Source organism: Ovis canadensis, chromosome 15, assembly GCF_042477335.2.
Source record: "Ovis canadensis isolate MfBH-ARS-UI-01 breed Bighorn chromosome 15, ARS-UI_OviCan_v2, whole genome shotgun sequence".
Classification (NCBI taxonomy): domain Eukaryota; kingdom Metazoa; phylum Chordata; class Mammalia; order Artiodactyla; family Bovidae; genus Ovis; species Ovis canadensis.
Genome location: NC_091259.1, coordinates 18,169,963 through 18,192,362, shown reverse-complemented (window position 1 = coordinate 18,192,362; position 22,400 = coordinate 18,169,963). Strand labels below are relative to the sequence as shown.

General features: G+C 38.8%; 1 protein-coding gene and 1 long non-coding RNA gene across 2 annotated transcripts in view; both read left to right on the top strand.

Annotated features, from left to right (window-relative positions):
• The first annotated feature begins 17,133 nt into the window (after positions 1-17,133).
• Positions 17,134-22,400, top strand: part of LOC138421089 (uncharacterized) — a 730,022-nt gene continuing 724,755 nt past the window's right edge. Inside the window, exon 1 of the long non-coding RNA XR_011249406.2 lies at positions 17,134-17,856. This is a non-coding gene — a long non-coding RNA (uncharacterized lncRNA). The remainder of the gene's footprint in view (positions 17,857-22,400) is intronic.
• LOC138420939 (rhophilin-2-like) lies at positions 20,229-22,353 on the top strand. Its single transcript, XM_069554645.1, has one exon. The coding sequence runs from the start codon at positions 20,229-20,231 to the stop codon at positions 22,116-22,118; it is 1,890 nt and encodes a 629-aa protein (XP_069410746.1). The 3' UTR covers positions 22,119-22,353.

Genomic DNA, 22,400 nt, shown 5'->3' with positions numbered 1-22,400 from the left:
AGGCTTTGGCATGGGAAGCATGCAGGCCCACATGCTTTGACTGGATCCTGTGCAGTCAAAAGGAGACTTTAGCAGTAGCAGTGCTCAGGACACCAGACTTCACTGGCTAGCTTTTGCATTTTAATTTAATTGTTGTTTTAGAAAGCACAGGTAATTGGGGAATTCAGATACAGGTACAAGGGACCTGAATGTTCACATAAGAAAGATGTATATATATGGAAACAATGAAGTTCAAAACCTACATTTCAGTAAAATAAAGAAGTAAGGTAAAAAATTAAATTTGGAAATACTAGAATTAACTTTGACAAAACAAACACTGATTAAAACATTTCTTGTATGTTGTATTTATTGTTTCCTTTCTGACTTTTAGAGTTTATACTCCTTTTTACTTCTCATCTTATACTAGTACACTGTATTCATATGCTCATTCAAAGTTATCCCTTTTGTATTTTCCTGTATTTTGTTTATTATTCCATTTCTTTTTTTATTTTATTTTTTTTACTTTACAATACTGTATTGATTTTGCCATTATTCAATTTCTTTTTATTCTATTGTTTTCCTCCTTTTCTTCTGGTCTGTTTCCCTGTACCTCTCCATCCCCATATGCACCTATTTTCCTTACCTAATGTGCTCTGAAATATGCATAAAACATTATCAAATATGGGATGCTGTTGAGGGTGTGTGCTTTAGTTTACAAATATTACATTTAAATATGAACTGTTATTTTGTTCCTTTTATTCTCAACACCAATATTTGGAGATATATTCATGCTTCTTTATATGTTTCTAAGTTGTTATTTCTTTCCACTTAAAAATATTTAGCTCACCACACTTTACTTATGCATTCTCCACAAATTGCTCAGGTTTGAGCCTATAACCAAAGGAATGATGAAGTGATACACCCTTGCAAAAGGGTGTGTTTTTTTTTTTTTTAGTTTTTCCAAAAATGGAATTGGATTGTGTTTTAAATGATATACAATTAAAGGTCACTCTACAGTGTTAGAGGATACTATTTAACTAAAAAACTAGGTTAACAAAACTCTTTGAAGGGCTTGAGTAAGTAATATCAGGGAACATTGTTATCACCTCTCAGAATCACTCCTAGTTTCCATAACATCAGGAAGTGGAGGTGTATCAGGAAGTAGAGGGGAAAAAAAATGAAGCAAACAAACAAGAAAAAACCTTCCAATGTTCATACATAGTAGAAGCAACTGGAAAACTAAAGTTGAAATACCATCCTTCATTTTTTATTTCTGAATTCATTATTTTGCTTTAACAAGAACAAAAATCAAACAAAAATTCACAGCTTTTCCACCTACCCACCCCACTCACTACAAATTTTGTTTCTGCTTGCTCAACCTCTCAGTATTTGCTGTCCCTATTGTTGGTGAAAAGAAGGAAAATGGAACTGTCAGAGCCAAGGATTCTATACTGAGTCATATTATGAAGCAGAGTTAGTGTAAGAAGACAAATTAAAAGGATGATAGAAAATAGAAAGAGAAGAAATAAGTGCACTAAACAGAACAGGAACATATGTGATCTGAGAATCAGAGTATTTAGAAAACTAGAGCTATTGAGGTGACTGCTGGGCTTGTGAAATGATGAGAGAGGACTTGGGGAAAAGAGATGGGAAAGAGAACTGGTAAAAACATTTTTAAAAACGTCTATGTCTTAGGAGGAGATTTGCTCCTTTAAATCTTTTCAGAGTCATAAATACTTAAACTGCCTTTCAATTTTCTATGCAAGCCTGGTGATTATTTAATTACAATTGTGCTCAAAGTTGGCTAAGGGTAGCTCAAATTTATGTGGGTTCACTTAATTCATTTTAGCCTTAGAACAAAAATTTCTAAAATGTAATTGCACCTTTAGGTTACATTCCTTTACTTACTAGGTTTTTGTACGCATGTGCATATGCATGTGCCTCTAAACCCTAGAAAACTTAATTGTAATGATAGTTTTCCTACTGATTATGTGGAATGTTGTGTCACACTGCTGAAGTATTTGCTTTATAAGGAATAGAAAAGTACCTTTTAGAAAATGCTGGTTACCACTGAAGCCTGTATTCCTACAAACTAGGTAGCTAAATGCTTTCTTTTTAAATTTTTAAAATTTTTTATTATTTTTTGCCACACTGGATCTTCACTGATGCATGTGGGCTCTCTCTAGTTGTGGTGAGCTGAGGTTACTTTCTACTTGTGACATAGAGGCTTAGCTGCTCCACAGCAGGTAGAATTTTCCTGAATCAGAGATGGAACCTGTCCCATGCACTGGCAGGTGAATTGTTGACAACTGAATCACCAGGAAAGTCCTAAATGCTTTCTATACAGTGAATTTACATTAGCTATTTTGGCTTCCCTGGTGGCTCAGACAGTAAAGAATCTGCCTGTAAATGCAGGAGCCCCAGGTTCAATCACTGGGTCTGGAAGATACTTTGGAGAAGGGAATGGCTACCCACTCCAATAATTTTTCCTGGAGAATTCCATGGACAGAGGAGCCTGGCAGGCTATAGTCCATGAGGTCGCAAAGAATAAAACATGACTGAATGGCTAACGCATACATACAAAGAATCAAATCTGTGTAAATATATGGACATAATAATGAATGTTTTAATCTTAACAGTTAAATCATTCTGATTTATAAAACTGACATTAACCAACATTAGCGGTTTCTAAAAGGAGGTCCTAGGATCTGGCATGTTGATGAACCTTTTAGGAGGTATATGAAATCAAACTATGTTCACAACAAGGCTAACATGGTATTTGCTTTTTTTATATTTTAACTCTCTCATGCATGTAGAGTGGAATTTTCCAGCAGCTACATCCCATTTATTGCAACAGATTAAATGCATAAGCAGACATGAGAATCCATCCATCTTCTATTAAGGCAGATATTTTTTAACTTTTGATAAACATAAAATGATGCTAAGCTTTTCACTATTTTTTGAAAAATACAGCCATTTTCATAAAATGTTCATGCTAGCAAACAATGATTCATTATTGCTAGTTTGAAATGTATTATAAATAACTGTTTTCAAGTTTCTCATTTTAATTTCTTAAATTATGAAATTCAACAGATATAGTCAATAACAACAACAAAAATTTGGGGACATTAACATATTAATTAAGAATGCAAAGCAGTTCTTAGACCATAAAGATTGTCAATCAACTATCCTTCAAAAAAAATAAATTAGAAAAAAAGAAAAGAAACCAGTGGAGTGGGGGGAAGATTGACAATCTCGGTCCTTAAAGCTTTTAAAATAAATACATTTTTCAGAATAGAGAGGCTAATGTTGTTGTTGTTGTTGTTTTTTGGAGTTTCATATATATCTTTGCTGAAGAATTAAAAATCGAAGATAACAAAAAGAGAAGGAAGGACTGATGAAAGGGCGGGAAGACAATAAAGAACACATTGCAAACAGAAGGAAACAAATTCGTTCGTTCTCCGTACATCATATGTCAAATAGACACTGTTTCTTCTATATGAATAAATAAACTACAAGAAATATCAGAAGTCCACTGCCTCTACTCTCAAAACATTCATGCCAGACTCTTTGGATAATATAAAGTATGAAAGGTAAAAAATATAGATCTTTAAGATAAAAAAGTCATGTTGTTGTTGTTTAGTTGCTCAGTTGTGTCCGACTCTTTTGCTACCCCAAGGACTGTAACCCGCAAAGCTCCTCTGTCCATGGGATTTCCCAGGCAAGAATACCGGAGAGGGTTGCCATCTCTTTCTCCAGAGGTAATACATTTCTTACATTTCATTTTTGGAGTCATTAGGGGACAGTGCTTTTATTTCATAACACTTTCTAGTTCTTTATCACTTAAATGCATACAATAATCAAAAATCTTAGAAGTCATAGAGGAATTTTAAGAGTATGGTATAGAGACACTGTTTTTAATCTTTCTAAAATAGGCAAAATTAATGTTGCAAAATCAAGTTTTGCAGTGCATAATAAAGTCATGGAAAATATTAATAATCCAATCACCATGCCAATGTAATACCAAATCAGTAATTCTATTTAGTGCTTAAAATGTAGTGCTAGATTACTTGATGATGCTGTTAGTGACATTTGCAGTTATTGGGCTGGCATATACAATTAGTATTTAGGATATAGTTTTTCGGTAGGAAAAAAACCACGAGTTTCACTAATTGTCTCTAGTTCTGCTTCTGTTAAATACATACATTCTATATGCTACTAGTCTTATCACCTGTTTCTGAGTTAATTAAAATTCATATCTACAAGCATAAAACAAAATAAAAAGACATTCTGCTCAGTTTTTTATATGTTAAAGAATTTTGGAAGAACAAATTTAAACATTCATCTTCAGAAAATTCAAGAGAATTAAAAATATGCATACACCAAATTAAACTTGTAAGAAGTTGTAAAAAAGTTGTAAAAATAACTTTGCATTCTCATTATAATAGTTAAGAATCATGCCAGTCCATCAGTTGGTTTAGAAATACATTCTTTGTTTTCAGAAAAGAATTATTTATTTATGCATTTTTTTGAATGAAAGAATTTACCCCCAAAAGACTTTTTTGATTTGGGTTTTTTTGTATGAAAACAGCTAAAATATATTTTAATTTGCTCTGTAAGTTCCTAAATCAACCTGAGGTATATTTTCTTTTTGGTCGGCATGTTCTTATTTTGGTTTTAGCAAATAATTTCTAAACAATAGTATAAATTGCATGGAGGACTCGTTTTTCCTTTTTATTTGTTAGAATGAAATCATACATGGTGTCACATTTGCATCTAGCAGCAGTGACTTGAGTTTTAAGACTCTATTATATATGACTCATCATTTGTGACAATGTATTTATAACAGACAGTGTTTTACAATTAAGACCATAACAGCACACTTTAGTTATGTTCATTTGTGTTATTAATAAAGACATAAAGATGTTAGGTATGACTAATCTTAGCAGATTTTATTTGAGGAGAATCACTCTAATTGGGACCAAATTAAATGAGTAAATTTTCCTGTGACTTTAATTTATTCTGTAAATATTCAAGCTGCTTGGCTTCTCTCAATTGGGAATTGGCAAGTGTCGTGTTGTTATAAGCTGATACACATCCTGTAGTAAGGGCTCTGTGTTATAGTGTGCTTTTTGCTTTAAGAACAAATCATTTTTAAATTGTCAGAAGAAAGTGTTATATATTTATATGTGTGTGTTAGTCAGTCTGTTGTACTCAACTCTTTGCAACCCCATGGATTGTAGTCTGCCAGGCTCAGCTGTCCATGGGATTTCCCAGGCAAGAATTCTGGAGTGGATTGCCATTTTTCTTACCCAGGGGATCTTCCCAACCCATGGATCAAGGTAGGGTCTCCAGCACTGTAGGCAGATTCTTTACAGTCTGGGACACCGGAGAAGCTCATATACAATATTTTGATAAACAAAATATCTATATCCATCTTATGTATGGATTAGGCACCAGAAATTGAATTCCTAAAATACAATCTTCCTTGTAACAACAACAAAGATAAAGATAGAAAAAAAGTAAGATGCTATGTTTGAAAACATCTCTTCAGAAAAACAAAAACAAAACAAAAACAAAAACAAAAAACCTGAGTTTTACCAGGTGGAACTACCCCACCAAATCGTTCTCTATGATCTACTTCATTAAAACAACTATGTCAAAATTTGGATGATCTGTTCATGTTCTCCATTGCTTCTGAAGCATTTTTTTTTTAAATAACTACAACACACCTGTGTAGATTTCCAACCTTCTTGAAGCCAAACCCAAAACTGGTTTTTCATTCTTATTTCTTTGAACTTGATGCATCTATGAATGGCCCTATATCTTAAAGTTCTTTCCAGCTTTGGCTTATTTGACATCCTTTTAAGTGATTCTCCTTCTACATACATGATATTGCCTCTTCAGTGTCCAGTTTTAGTTCTTATTTCTCTATGTCTCTAAAATATGGTGTTCTCCAAGTTTCCATGTTTGTCCCTGACCTCTTTCATGCCTGAACCTTTGCAACCCCATGGACTGTAGCCTACTAAGCTCCTCCATCCATGGGATTTCCCAGGCAAGAGTACTGGAGTGGGTTGCCATTTCCTTCTCCAGGGGATCTTCCTGACCCAGGGATTGAACCCAGATCTCCTGCATTACATGCAGGTGCTTTACCATCTGAGCCATCAGGGAAGTTTCCCTAAAATATGCTGTTCTCTAAGTTTCCATCTTCGTCCCTGACCTCTTCTTAAGATATCATTCTTGAGATATAAACCCACTTATTCGATGCATCAGCTAAACTATACTAACTGACTTTCAAATCAAGATCTATTACCTTAAACACAGGCACTCAATTTTATCTGGTCCACTTCCTTCAGAGCTGCACAACTGAATCCATATTAGTGTCTCCAAAGTTGAACTCAATATTTTTCCCCTAAAGAATGCATCTCAGCTAAGCCTACTATTTTTGAGCAACAAGAGTTTTCCCACTGTTCCACTTAGCCCAGTGGGTTCCATGTAGTGTCTTATTTACTTATCTACATCTTTCATTGAAATATAACATCTGAGAGGGCAGAGTTTGTTTCTTGTTTGTTTTGTTCACCATGGTGTACCTAGGTCTGCTGCCCAAGAAGAACAGAGCTAATGCTCAGTCACTCTTCCAGGTTACCAGCCTGCATGCCCAACTACTACACAAGTCCTTTTGATTTTTCATACTTAAAGTCTCTGGAATCCAATGTCCTGTCACATTTTTAGTTTTTTCTTTTATGATCTATGGCTACAAATGTTACAACAGCTCCCTAACTGATTTCTTTGCTTCAAGGCTATTCATCTACAGAATTGCCTCCTTTTGATTACAACTACACAATGATTCCATTTCCTTAAGATGATGTATAAGTTTTTTCACAATGGAGCCGCTACTTACTTCAGTATCATTTCAGGCTCTGTACTTTCCAGGGGCTCCAGCATCAACCCATATTCATTAACTTTACAGAACACATGAATTTGAAGCAGCACACTGTGCACCTATTACAGAGCTGGATAGACATAGATATTGATATAAGTTTAGATACCTATGAATATAAAGGAAAGATAAGAAAGCCTTCCTCAGTAATCAATGCAAAGAAATAGAGAAAACAATAGAATGGGAAAGACTAGAGATCTCTTCAAGAAAATTAGAGATACTAAGGGAACATTTCATGAAAAGATGGGCACAATAAAGGACAGAAATGGTATGGACCTAACAGAAGCAGAAGATATTAAGAAGGGGTGGCAAGAATACACAGAAGAACTATACAAAAAAGATCTTCTGATCCAGATGATCATGATACTGTGATCACTTACCTAGAGCCAGATACCCTGGAATGTGAAATCAAGTGGGCCATAGGAAGCATCACTAGGAACAAAGCTAGTGGAGGTGATGGAATTCCAGTTGAGCTATTTCAAATTCTAAAAGATGATGCTGTGAAAATGCTGCACTAAATATGCCAGCAAATTTGGAAAACTCAGCATGGGCCACAGATCTGGAAAGGGTCAGTTTTCATTCCAGTCCCAGAGAAAAGTGAAAGTGAAGTCGCTCAGTCGTTTCCAACAGTTTGCAACCCATGGACTGTAGTCTGAATAGTGGACTGCGTTGCATTTCCTCCTCCAGGTGATCTTCCCACCCAGGGAATCAAGCCCGGGTCTCTCGTATTGTGGGCAGACGCTTTACCCTCTGAGCCACCAGGGAATCCCAAAGAAAGGCCGTGTCAAACAATGCTCAAACTACCGCACAATTGCACTCATCTCACACGCTAGTAAAGTAATGATCAAAATCCTCCAAGCCAGGCTTCAACAGTACATGAACCGTGAACTTCCAGATATTCAAGCCAGTTTTAGAAAAGGCAGAGGAACCAGAGATCAAATTGCCAACATCCGTCGGATCATCAAAAAAGCAAGAAAGTTCCAGAAAAACATTTACTTCTGCTTTATTGACTATGCCAAAGCCTTTGACTGTGTGTATCAAAACAAACTGTGGAAAATTCTTAAAGAGATAGGAATACCAGACCATCTGACCTGCCTCTTGAGAAATCTGTGCAGATCAGGAAGCAACAGTTAAAACTGGACATGGAACAACAGACTGGTTCCAAATAGGGAAAGGAGTACCTCAATGCTGTATACTGTCACCCTGCTTATTTAACTGCTATGCAGAGTACATCATGAGAAACGCTGGAATCAAGATTGCTGGGAGAAATATCAATAACCTCAGATATGCAGATGACATGGCACTAATGGCAGAAAGTGAAGCAGAAGTAAAAAGCCTCTTGATGAAAGTGAAAGAGGAGAGTGAAAAAGTTGACTTAAAGCTCAACATTCAGAAAACTAAGATGATGGCATCCAGTCCCATCACTTGATGGCAAATGCATGGGGAGTCAGTGGAAACAGTAACAAACTATTTTTTGGGCTCCAAAATCACTGAAGATGGTGACTGCAGCCATGAAATTAAATGATGCTTGCTCCTTGGAAGAAAAGTTATTACCAACCTAGACAGCATATTAAATAGCAGAGACATTACTTTGCCAACAAAGGTCTGCCTAGTCAAAGCTATGTTTTTTCCAGTAGCCTTATATAGACATGAATGTTGGACTATGAAGAAAGCTGAGTGCCGAAGAATTGATGCTTTTAAATTGTGCTGTTGGAGGAGACTCTTGAGAGTCCCTTGGAGAGCAAGAAGATCCAACCAGTTCATCTTAAAGGAAATCAGTCCTTAATATTCATTGAAAAGACTCATGCTGAAGCTGAAACTCCAATACTTTGGCCACATGATGCGAAGAACTGATGTATTTGGAAAGACCCTGATGCTGGGAAAGATTGAAGGCAGGAGGAGAAAGGGACAACAGAGGATGAGATGGTTGGAAGGCATCACTGATTCAATGGACATAAGTTTGAGTAAGTTCCAGGTGTTGGTGATGGACAGGGAGGTCTGGCGTGCTGCAGTCCATGGGGTTGCAAAGTCAGACATAACTGGACGACTGAACTGATATAGATATAAGCATAGATATGGATGTATAGGTGCTTCCCTAGTGGCTCAGTAGTAAAGATTCCACAGGAGATGTGGGTCCAATTCCTGGGTCAGGAAGATTTCCTGGAGGAGGGAATGGCAACCCAGTCCAGTATTCTTGCCTGGAGAATCCTATGGACAAAGGAACCTGGTGGGCTACAGTCCACAGAGTTGCAAAGAGTTGGACATGACTGAAGCAGCTTAGCACAAACTCACAGATAGATGTATAGATGTAGAAGTGGATATAGATGTAGAGGCCGATTAGGTATTTTTAGTCATTTTTAGTCAATTCTTCTATTCATTCTAAGCCAATTCAAATGCATGTCCTTGGTGAATAACTTTCTTCAACGCAGAGAGCGGTGTTCTCCCATGTCATTCTACAGAATACTGAGAATATCTCTGCTATAGGCACTTTGGACTTTGCATTTTCATGTTATTGTATAAACTCCTTAAGTGTCAAGACAGTGTAACATAATCAGTAGTAGAAACATTTGTAAAGGTATGCGTCAATTAAAAAAAAGACAATTTACAATAATTATCAAATTAACCTATCAAATGACGAAAAATAAATTTAGTTTTTATTTTTTAATATAAATTTATTTATTTTAATTGGAGGTTAATTACTTTGCGATATTGTATTGGTTTTGCCACACATCAGCGTGAATCTGCCACAGGTATACACGTGCTCCCCATCCTGAACCCCCCTCTCTCCTCCTTCCCCATACCATTCCTCTGGGAAGTCCCAGTGCACCAGCCCCAAGCATCCAGTATCACACATGGAACCTGGACTGGCAATTCATTTCATATATGATATTATACGTGTTTTAATGCCATTCTCCCAAATCATCCCACCCTCTCCTCCCACAGAGTCCAAAAGACTGTTCTATACATCTGCGTCTCTTTTGCTGTCTCACATACTGGGTTATCGTTACCATCTTTCTAAATTCCATATATATGTGTTAGTATACTGTATTGGTGTTTTTCTTTCTGGCTTACTTCACAAAACAGCTATCCAAGTATCAGTGGCAAAAAGAAATTCAAATTAGGGATCTTACAAATAAAAATCCATTTCAGAACTCTTTTCATAAATACAAGACTATTAAGTAATACAAAAAAATAAATAAATGCTGATATAGGAAACAAGAAATAAGTATTTACCTACATGAAAAACATTTGGAACACTCCTCTTGTCTATTTTTAATTTTAACTGGTAAGTATATTAGATATTAAAAAGGATTATAGTTGAGAATGTGATTTTTGCTAACACCCACATTGCTCTGAGAATTCAACATTAAATTGTCAAATGACTTAAAACTGTTTAATGGCTATTCTATTAAAAGTTTTCAAAATTCTCCTGGTCAAACATGCAGTTATCACCAATAATATAGACCATTACACATTAAGTGTGCTGATTTCCACTGTAAAACAAATATACTGTTACCCTTCAGGGCCTGTCACTGTTGGTGGCATCGTCCTAAAGGCTCACTATGAGTGCAGAACACCCACTGCTGTCATTTTCCAGCAAATATTGTGATTTTTTTTCTTGTCTCATATTGTTTTCCACTGAGTTTTGATATAATTTCTTCTGCTGCTGATTTCTTATCACTATCTCCTCTCTCATTAGCAGAAGCCTGAGCTGACATGATGCCACCTTGTTCAGCCTTCTGGTTTTCCATGGGACTATCCATCAGAGATTCCTTTCTCTTCACTATAATACTGCCAAACTTGGCCAGCTAGTAATTAAGTATTGGTTAATGCTGGATGAAAAAATTGCATTATATTGTACTTGGATACCTGAAGTGATGTATTTTCATCTCATTAGGAATGTCTCTTCACCAACTGCAACTGAAAGCAAGTTCACAGTGTATTATTCTCTCCCTTTGTATAAAGTTTGTGTACCTTTGCAAATGATGTGGCACAGGAAATAATGAGAGGTGTATAAAAGCCGTGTCATGGAGCTATACTATATTGATTAATTTTGTTGCTGTATTAAATGGGTCTGGTATCCTTACAAGAAAGATGCTATTTAAGCACAAAATAATGGTGTCGTGTCTGTACTTGCATAGTTTATAAATTATATCTCAAAATTTCACAGACACAAAGCAAGTTTTTACCATTGTCAGCAGCAAACTCACAGAGACTTTCCAGAGAGAGCCTTCTCCATTAAGGAAACAATTGCCAGTGGAGTCCTAATCCCTTCATTGTTATCAGTTACCTTGAGTGAAGTCTGGTGGTGAGTCAGAAAGAACACAGCCCAATTTCTGGATGCTAGGCTGAAATTGACATGGTGACAGGAAACTACTTTTTCTTTTTTAATTTACAAAGAGCACAAACCAGATATAAATAGAATTGATGACAAATAAATACATTTGGATCACCAAAATGTAATCTCTTCTAAACAAACAGCACATGTTGTGAAAACTCTGTATTTTCCTCCACAACTGTGGACTGTCTTATGCCAATTACCATTTTGAATTAAGTATTATCCAGGCAAAACACTAGAATGAGAGAATCTATAGTTATTCACTTTTTGAAGCGTTGACATGGAAGTATCACTAAAACCTCACTTCATTGTATGTATAGTGTTTAGAAAAGTAAGTTCCTAATACATGTCATTTGAATGAATCATGTCTCTGAGAATAAACAAAAATGCTGTAAACTGCCAACCAGTATGTTTAATATGGCATTAATCTTGCTATGCACTTGTACTAAAATTATTTTCCATTTATTGCATTTGCTGGACATCAGGTCTGTTCTTTGGATCTGGTACTTGTTAGTGGTGATTTGATTAATCAAAATAGGGTTTGGGTTAGTGAACTGGTTAAAAACACATGGTGGAGGCCGGCCATTTGAGCTTGAGTTTCAGCTAGACTGCTGCTGCTGCTGCTAAGTCGCTTTAGTCGTGTCCGACTCTGTGCAACCCCATAGACGGCAGTCCATTAGGCTTCCCGTCCCTGGGATTCTCCAGGCAAGAACACTGGAGTGGTTTCCTTCTCCAATGCATGAAAGTGAAAAGTGAAAGTGAAGTCGCTCAGTCGTGTCAGACTCTGTGCGACCCCGTGGCCTACAGCCTACCAGGCTCCTCCGCCCATGAAAATTTCCAGGCAAGAGTACTGGAGTGGGTTGCCATTGCCTTCTCAGCTAGACTACTAGAATAAAATGGACAGTTCATCTAAAGCATACCTGTTTCAATGCCTTGTGTATAGTTGGTGGTGGTGGAGTCGCATCTGACTCTTGTGACCCCATGGACTGTTGCCCACCAGGGTTCTCTGTCCATGGGATTCTCCAGGCAAGAATACTGGAGTAGATTGTCATTTCCTTCTCCAGGGAATCTTCCCAACCCAGGAATCGAACCTGGGTCTCCTGCATTGTAGGCAGATGCTTTACCAACTGAGAGTTACAAAGGAAGCCCCAAATGTATAGTTTGCTCTCAACAAATGTTAATAGCTCTGAAGCGCGAGATCAGCTATTAAAATATTGACACTTTGCAACTTGTTGATGTTTTTATTAGATGTTGTATGTTAAAGTATATATATATAACTCTTCTTATAGTCTCAATTACTAGTTTGGGGGTTACTGTGAGTTCCCTAAAAATTCCGAAAATCCCTAGGATAGAGACTGGCATTCCTAATTAGAACACGATTGCCATCTAGTGGTAACAATTGCTATCTACAGGCTTATGGTGAACAGAAATGTAGGCGGTGAAAATGTACAGCTTCTGTTTGAAAATGCAGGCTGTTGGAGAGAATCTTGAAAAACTAATGAGGCTTCCTATATAGACACTACCCAAGAAATAAAAATGTTTAAAGACAAGTTTCATCAGAGTGTGGGGGAAATTTAGTTCCTGGCCCACAAGAAGCATACAGTCTAGTTCTATACAGAAAGACCTCTGGTGGTGGTAGTTGAGTCGCTAAGTTGTGTCCGATTCCTTCGACAGCATGGACTATAGACTGCCAGGCTCCTCTGTCCATGGCATTCTCCAGGCAAGAATACTGGAGTGGGCTGTCATTTTCTTCTCAAAAAAAAAAAAAAGACCTATATATAATGCTTAAACCGGATTATACAAATTTGAAAAAAGAAAGCTGTGAGTCCAGGTATAGAAGAGACAGACAAAGGAGAGTTGAAGAAAGATGGGTATTTAAGGAAGATTATTCTCATTTGGTGCAAAATGTCAAAAAATATCAAGTTAATGCACCCGAGAGATAGGAAAGTGATGGAAAATAGGAAAGAGATGGGAAATAATCAAGGTGCAATACGCATAAGAAAATCCTTTAAAGTCATTCGGAATATAAGAAGTCATTAGAAATTTTTATCTCAGATTGGGAAAATTGGTGTGTAAACAGAGACAAGAGCTTATAAACAAATTGACCCTACTTCTTTCTTCATATAAGAAGATCTTGGTAATGTAATGCTATATGGAATGGAAGTTAGACATCTATAAACTTATTAAAATAGATAGTCATTCTTGTACTGAAGACTTATCTAAGAAAAAATGGAAGTCCTTATCTAAAGAAAGCTACTGTATGTAAACTAATATGTAAACTTTATTTTAAAATTTTTAAGATTTAAAGTTTTACTTCTGTTTTCTAAATTATTTGTTTAACTTCCAATGTTTTCTGTTCTCTTCTAAGGAAGAACTTTTTTGCTAGACAAAGATGTTACAGAGGGTGAGCACAAGAACCTCTTAGAAGTCAGTTATGTCCACAGCTTCTGTGAGCATAGGCTTGCACTATGAGCACCAAAACAGCCAAATAGAGCTCGCTCTCTCTCTGTCACACCACTTAGTGGATGCAGTTGCAGACATTATCAAGACATCTACAAAGTAGTCTATGTTCTTTAGTGTTGGTAACTGAAAAGGCTGTTAAATTAATTAAGTCAGTATATTTTCCAAGTCTGATTAGGATATGTTTATTTCTGCTTTCACAAAACAGCTGTGATGTAAGTAGTAAAACTGATGTTCTAAGAAACCTAAAATAAAATCACAATCATCATAAGTTGTCCAGTTCAAGTGAAAGCTTACTTTTGGATCTTCATGTTTTATTTACACATATAGGGAACACTAGTGTATATGGGCAATGCAAGATTTTAACATCTTTAATTTTGTTTGTAAGTATTTTCATACTTGTTATTCTTTTTAACATAAAGTATAGAGGACTGAAACATCAAAACAGAATATGATATGCAAATGCTGAAAGTGGCTTTATTAAGCAAAGAAGGCAATCCAAGAAAAAGGACTAAACTTGATTTGAATATTGCTCTGGGTTTCCCTGTGTTTTATGGTACAGTTTGTTGGGGTATAATTGTGGTTATGGTCTACTAACAAGAATCTGGAAGCTTATTTGAGTCATATGAAAGGAGAGAAAAAAAAAGAGGGCACAATTTAAAGAAAAAATCTGTAACAAAAATAAGACAAAAGCTCAGAGGCAACTCAACTGCTCCAGATGTTCTGCATCTGCTCACTTGCCCACTGGGGACCAGGAGATAAAGAGATTAACACATTTACACAAAGATAACCATCTCAACAAGCTCAGATAAGCAACATGACAGCTAGGTCCAGGTACCCTAACCAGAGTATGGAGAAAATGACTCACTAAACCACTTAACTCACTTAAAAATGATATTTTAATTGATTTAATGTTCAAATGCTACTACGGTAGACTATGAACTGGTTATTTTTTAAAAAAAAGTCACTTTCATTTTGAACTAGGATTTTATAAGAGGTAATGAATAATACTAATGTTTTTTAATTACAATTGTAAGTGAGGACAGTATTTTAAAATCCCATTTTCACTTGAGAATAATAGAAAATCTTAGTTTTGATGCATGTGAGAAAATTGGGAAAACAGAGGAGTTAGTTTCCTCTTGGCAGACCTACTACAAGGAATATATATATATATATGTATATATATATTTTTAGTTTCTTACTTTATGCAGTGTTTTTTCTGATTTCAAACGTTGAACTGCATATTCCTGAACCCTGTGGATGTAATAGGATACCAAGGTGAATATGATCTAAATAAATACTTACTTTTCATACTTTACAAATATGCAGCACAAAGATATAGTCCATCACATCAAAATTCTCAAAATTTCAGGAAGATGTTGAAGTAAAAAAACTCATATTGCCACATATAACACACGAGAGGATGTTAATATATAATATATAGTATTAATATAGAATACCATAAAATGGAACAATATAAAGTCATCTATCCTGAAATCTTGCTGAAATATGTCCATATAGCCCAGTGACCCTTAAATTAAGACTTGAAGCTAACAGTTTAAATTTGAAATAATAGAAATTAACCAGGTTCATCCTTTCCTGTCTTCCTCTCTAAATTATCAGATACCCTTCAAAGTCCCATTATGTCATCTTCTTGTTACAAATATTTCTGGCCCATTCTTACAATATCACTTCCTTTATAAAAGTAAAAAATATAAGTCTTTATATATAAGCCTTTATTAAAAAAGGAAAAATGATTTAATCCATCCACATTATTTGAAACATAAATTCCTTATTCTTGTTAATTGTAGGGGGTGCCATGAATCATGTGACTGGTAGTGTTTCCTTGTTTACATTGGGTACTATTTTCATGGTACACTGAGAGGGCCATTTCTAACAAAATGTAAACGGATTTTTCTCTTGAAACCTCATTCCTGGCTTCATATCTCTCCTACTATTACCACTTTACCCTATGTCTTGATGTGACTGACCTACATTTTTCATTAATTTTTTAGTTGAAAAAATTCCTGTAAGCCATTTAAAATCCTTTCTGAAACACTAGTTGAAAGAAAATACATGTAATACATGAGATAATGACTCAAATGCCAATTTATAAAATCACATGTAATATAAAGGTGTTCTAGAAAGTGAAGCAAACTATAAACAAGCTCAACCTCTGTACCCCCCATTAAGGCTGGATGTGCCCAATTATAATAAACACTTAAAGACAAAACCCCACTGCACAATAAAATAAAATGCTTTAAGCTTTTAGACTTTGGATCTATTTTGTAATATATTTAAAGAGGTTATAAAAGTCCTGGTGATTCTCTCCCTGAACCAACAGCCTGACTCCAGAGTGGAGCCAGCGAAGCAGAGAAAAAGCCCAGAGAAGTCGAATCTCGGCAACAATCTCTCAGTTAACACATAAAGAAAATAACCTAATTACTGGAAAGTGGGGAAAAGAAAATAAAAAAGGGAAGGGTAGAGAAGCATTAAATGTGAACACACACATTTGTCTTCGCTATAGAACAAGAAATCAGCCCAGATCCTGAGGGTAGCCATAAAAAGCAGAGACTGGCTGTTTGTATAACATGTGTGGATGAATGAGAAGCAGCCAAGAAACAGGAAAAAGACTAATTTTAATTACCAGAAAAGCTGCAAAATAGAGAACACAGAGCTAGTGGCAGGAAGGCTTCCAGCTACAGACTGCACGACACACTGAACTCGCCTCGCCAATTAGAGCCGTCAGACCCCATCAGGGGATTAAGTGAGCAGGAGAAACAGCCTCCGTGAGGGTGAGGCTGGACTCACCACACGAGAGGCGGCCGCCGGCCGGCAGCAGGGGCGGCCTGAGGCTCGCTCCCAGTTCCAGAGACCGACAGGCAGGAACAGCCAACAGTGGGTGGGACTGCCGTCTCATTACAGACAGGCGCTAACCCCGCCATCTATGGAAATAGGTTGCTAAAGACATGTAGCGTAATGTAACCAACAATTACATCCAACGAAGGGAGAGAATTCGAGAAGGACTCAGGAAAAGTGAAAGAATTCGAGAAGGACTCAGGAAAAGTAGGAGGGGGGAACTGGCTGAACAATGGCACTAAAGCTGCCACACTGTGGATTTACTACCTGTGTTATGTTTCCGATTACATCCATCGGGAAAGGAAAAATTCAGAAAGGAAAGGGGGCTGCTGTGTGACTAAACCCACTCGGTCTTCAGTTTATTTCGAAGTGAGCCGGGGCGGGCGGGGAATCAGGGAGACCCAAACACAAGCGCGTCTAAGAGCCCTGAGATAAAACTCACAAGTGTAGAAACAAAGAGAAGCGCTTCCCAGGCAGGACCTGAGGGGATTCCCCGAAGTGGGAAAGTCCACTGAGGAGCCCGCCTCAGGGAAGGCAGCAGCCGGTGCCGCCTCGCGAGGGAAAGGCGCCTGGGCTCTGAGAACTCGGGGAGAAGGGAGACGGCCGGCGGCCGGCGCGAGGCGCAGGAACTCAGCTTAGGGGCCCCAAGCGCTCCGCCGCGGCCGCGCTGGAATCTCCGACTGAAATTCGCGCAGGTTGCGGGGCGGGGTCCGGAGTTGGGCCGCGGGAGAAATAGCGGCTAGCGAGTGAGACGCTGAGACCCAGAGAAATCCCTTCCAGGGGCGAGGGGACCTGCTCGCCAGGGGACCCGCCGACTGAAGCCGGCGGCGGGAGACACGGGCGGCGGCAGCGCAGGGGGCGGGGCGGGCGCGGGCCGCGCGGGGCCGCACAGCCAGTCAGAGGCGCGGCGCGCGAGCCGCGCGGACGCATTGGCCGCGACGCCCGGGCCTCGGACGCGCCTGCCGGGGGAGGCGCCGCTCCGGCCCCCCGATTTAACCAACTACCGAGCGGGGGAGTGTGTCGGCCAGGAGGCGGCCGCCGAAGTGCCGTGGGAGCGCCGCGCGGGAAGGATGCGTTACCTGCGTCCCCTCCTCAGGGAGCGGCCGGGCGAGCTGGAGGATTCTCTGTGAAGGACTCGAAACTCCGCAGTTGGTCTCCTGCCACAGGCTGGGGTGCACCTGAGCCTGGGCTCTTGTCTGAGCTGTGCCGACGGGCAGGAGGATGGCAGACGGGAATTGAGAGGCGCGGAGGAAGGACGGAGGAGCCTGGCGTCTCCTTGGTAAGTGGCTGACATTCCTTCGCTGGTGACTGCTTGTCTGCGATTGTGCACTTGGCTTCCCAGGCGCTGACAGTTTGTGACACGCTCGCTTCTGCAAAGCCATCCTTTCTTGCCGTGTTGCCAGAATTTAAAAACTGTCACATAAAGCTGCTCTTCCCCCCGCCCCCACTCCCCAACCTTCTTCTTCTTTGAAATCAAACGTGCTCTTTTTCTCTGCTGGGGTTTCAGGTCAGAAAAGTTGAAGCAACGCTAAACAGAATATATTTGTGTACCTCGTAATGTCATTCAGAATGCGAGTAAACAGTTCCTACAACTGAACTGGAAGGTGACAGATGTCAGGAGAGGGTAGGAAATTGTCTGCAAGAGAAACTAAATGTTCAGAAAATAGGCTGTCGTTCTCAGGTACTGAATGTGTGTCTTCTGACTGAGCAGTGTGTTTGTGAGAATAGAGCCTAGATCACTGGACATCTGGCAGTGCGATAACTTGTTAAAATTCAGTAGAGATGCTCTATAAGTGGAGTTCTACAAAGTTTGAGAGACTGAACAAACAAGTATCTTGCATTATGCTAAGGTGTTTTCCAGTGTTGTGTAGGAAGGTGATAGATTTCTTAAAATAAATATAAAAATATGCTCAGACATATTCTCAAAACTCCTTACTGAGTTTTTATTGAAAAAATTGGAGAGAACATTAATTTGCATATATATGAACATAAAATACAGTAAGTTAAGAATAATACTGACAGCCTCAAAAATTTTCCATTTTTAAATTAACCTTATTTTGAAACTACAAGAATTCACTACATGTTTGAGACTTATTTTATTTTTAAATTTCATAACCTCTGTCATGAAAACTATAATCAATGTGATAATTAAAGCACAGGTTTGGAAGAAAAAGAAAACCTTTTAACTGTGAATTGCCTCAACCTGTGTTCAGTTCGACTGCTTTTTCTGTTAATTTAAAAGATAAAGTCATTTCAGTATGGCATACTTCTATTTTGATTCTCTATTTTAACTGGAAATAAGATGAAAGAAATAGATGTTCATTAGAATACTAGCATTGAAAACTGCACAAAAATAGTGGGTCAGATTTTAAAATCAATAGAGGTATTTTTATGTACTGATGAACTATAACAAGACTGCAGAAATAACTTAGGACTATCACTGCAAACTTAAAGAGTTCATCATGATTAATATTGTGACCCTACACATAAAAGAATTAGTAATGATTAGGTCATTATTTTTTTCAAAGTACCTGTAATGAATTTTAAGCCACTCACAAATGTTTCTTTGCATATTTTCATACTTCATATTCAGATTATTATAAGTTTTCTGTGGAGTAGTATACTGAATCTCATACTTGACAGGTATATGTTCCTTTGATTCAAGTGGAAAAAACAATATAACTATGTAACAATACATCACATGAAACAAATGAAAAAAAAGTAAAAGATGTTACTAAGACCATCTAAGTTAGTGAAAAAAACAAAGCCCAAAATTCAGTTACAAAAAGGAAATGAGATATAAAAAATAAAATAGAATTTGAAAAGTAACTGGAGTGTGGTGAGATGGTATTAAAGTGTATTTGAAAATAGAAAATCAATAAAATGTTTGTTACAGTATAAGTGCCAATGTTTTGTGCAAAGATTGGTGGCATTTTAAAATTGTTCTTATTTAAAATATCTGAAAACTAAAAAATGAGGAAGAAAAGCAATTCATTTTTAAGTTCTCTTTGATTCCATACACAGCTGCATAGATAGTTTGAGTTCTCGAAGTTTAGAAAAAAGAACATTATCTCAATAGATTAACTGAATGCCAGATTTTGCTTGTATGTTGTGAGGCACAAGCATAGGATAGGAGGATGCATTTGAAAAATAGATCTGAGAAGCTACAGTTGTGTGATTCTTAAATGAATTCCTAAAATACCTTAGTGTTTTCCAAAGTGAATAATACTTCAAATAGTAGGTGGTCTGAAATCTTTAGTTAGTTAGGAAGATAAGCTAAAATCACACCTTGAATGTAGACACAGGCTATGTTTATTTGAAAAATAATTAAAGCTAGTTTCTTGTGAATATTTAGTCTTATGTGTCCAGTTAAGTGACACTATTAAAAATGGACCAAGTCTGGTTAATGTATAATTCTTTATATATCTTTTTTATTTAAAGGTTTAGGAAATCTTCACCACCTCCAGGGAAGAGGTTGGAGTGTGGTTTAATATCAAAACTGACTTAGTGATCAGGACCAGAGGGTGTCAGTAAAGGGTGGAGGGTTCTCTAGATGGAGAAAGTAAGAGCTTGTGGTGCTAGTCAAGTCATTTTGGGAGTTTGTCTTTTAGCTTCAACAGAAAGGTATACTTTTATGGAATTAAAAAAAAAATGAACCTTCTGAAAGCAGCCACAAACCAAAAGGTACGAGAGCAGGTGCGCCTGGAACTGAGCTTCTTGAATTCAGACCTGCAGATGCTCAAGGAAGAGCTGGAGGGGCTCAACATCTCAGTAGGAGTCTATCAGAACACAGAGGAAGCATTTACGATTCCCCTGATTCCACTTGGCCTGAAGGAAACCAAGGACGTTGATTTTTCAGTCGCTCTCAAGGATTTTATTCTGGAACATTACAGTGAAGATAGCTACCTCTACGAAAATGAAATAGCAGATCTCATGGATCTCAGACAAGCCTGTCGGACGCCCAGCCGAAATGAGGCGGGAGTAGAGCTGCTGATGAGTTACTTCTTGCAGCTGGGGTTTGTCGAGAGCCGATTCTTCCCACCCACCCGACAGATGGGGATCCTGTTTACCTGGTATGACTCTCTCACCGGGGTTCCGGTCAGCCAACAGAACTTGCTGCTGGAGAAGGCCAGCATCCTGTTTAACATCGGAGCCCTCTATACACAGATCGGCACCCGGTGCAATCGACAGACAGAAGCTGGGCTGGAGAGCACGGTGGATTCCTTTCAGAGAGCTGCAGGGGTTTTAAACTACCTGAAGGAGACGTTTACTCACACTCCAAGCTACGACATGAGCCCCGCCATGCTCAGTGTGCTGGTCAAAATGATGCTGGCACAAGCCCAAGAAAGCACGTTTGAGAAGGTCTGCCTCCCCGGGCTCCAGAACGAGTTCTTCCTCCTGGTGAAGGTGGCTCAGGAAGCGGCCAAGGTGGGAGAGGTCTATCGGCAGCTGCACGCAGCCATGAACCAGGAGCCGGTGAAGGAGAACATCCCGTACTCCTGGGCCAGCCTGGCCTGCGTGAAGGCCCACCACTATGAAGCCCTGGCCCACTACTTCACAGCCACCCTGCTCATCGACCACCAGCTGAAGCCTGGTGAAGATGAGGACCACCAGGAGAAGTGCCTGTCCCAGCTCTACAGCCACATGCCAGAGGGACTGACACCCTTGGGCACCCTGAAGAATGTTCATCAGCGCCAACTACTGGGGAAATCCCATCTGTGCCAAGCTGTTACCCACCACGAGGAGTCCATGAGGGAGGCCAGCCTGTGCAAGAAGCTCCGCAACATCGAGGTGCTGCAGGAGGTGCTGTCCGCGGCGCGCCAGCGGTCCCAGCTTAAGTACTCTCAGCTCCGGGAGGACGATGACCTCCTGAACTTGACCGATGCTCCCGACATCGTCTCTAAAACTGAGCGAGAAGTTGAAATTATACTCCCACAGTTCTCTAAAGTGACAGTAACAGACTTCTTCCAAAAGCTGGGTCCTTTATCTGTGTTTTCGGCTAACAAGAGATGGACGGCTCCTCGAAGTATTCACTTCACTGCAGAAGAAGGGGACTTGGGGTTCACCCTGAGAGGAAACTCCCCAGTTCAAGTCCACTTCCTGGATCCATACTGCTCTGCTGCGGAGGCAGGAACCAAGGAAGGGGATTATATTGTTGCCATTCAAGACGTGGATTGTAAGTGGCTGACGCTGAGTGAGGTTATGAAAATGCTGAAGAGCTTTGGCCAGAATGACATTGAGATGAAGGTCGTGAGCCTCCTGGATGCCACATCGTCCATGCATAGTAAATGTGCCACCTACTCTGTGGGCATGCAGAAGACTTACTCCATGATCTGCTTAGGCGTCAATGTTGATGACAAAACTGATAAAACCAAGAAAGTCTCGAAAAAGCTCTCGTTTCTGAGCTGGGGCACCAACAAGAACAGACAGAAGTCGGCAAGCACCCTGTGCCTCCCGTCGGTTGGTGTCGCAATGCCTCCGGTCAAGAAAAAGCTCTCCTCTCCCTTCAGCCTTCTCAACACCGACAGCTCTTTGTACTGACGTGAAGAAGTGAGAGCGCTTCCCATACTGACTGGACCTTCGTGTTTGTGCCACAGAGGAAGATTTCTCAATATGCTCAAATCCCATCTTCTTAGAGCATAAACATACAATTGATATGTCCTTGAGTGTAAGTAACAAGAAGCCTCTAGAAGCTTGTGGAAGACAAACTTAATTAGGGGAGTCTAACCATACTGCTGCAAGTTATTTATTATATAAAGTATTGTAAATAGAATAATGTGGAAATATGGCTGTTTTTAACGACTATAATTAGGACTCTTAGTT

Coding starts and splice junctions, on each gene's coding strand:
- LOC138420939 (XM_069554645.1), top strand. CDS start 20,229: ATGAACCTTCTGAAAGCAGCCACAAACCAAAAGGTACGAGAGCAGGTG.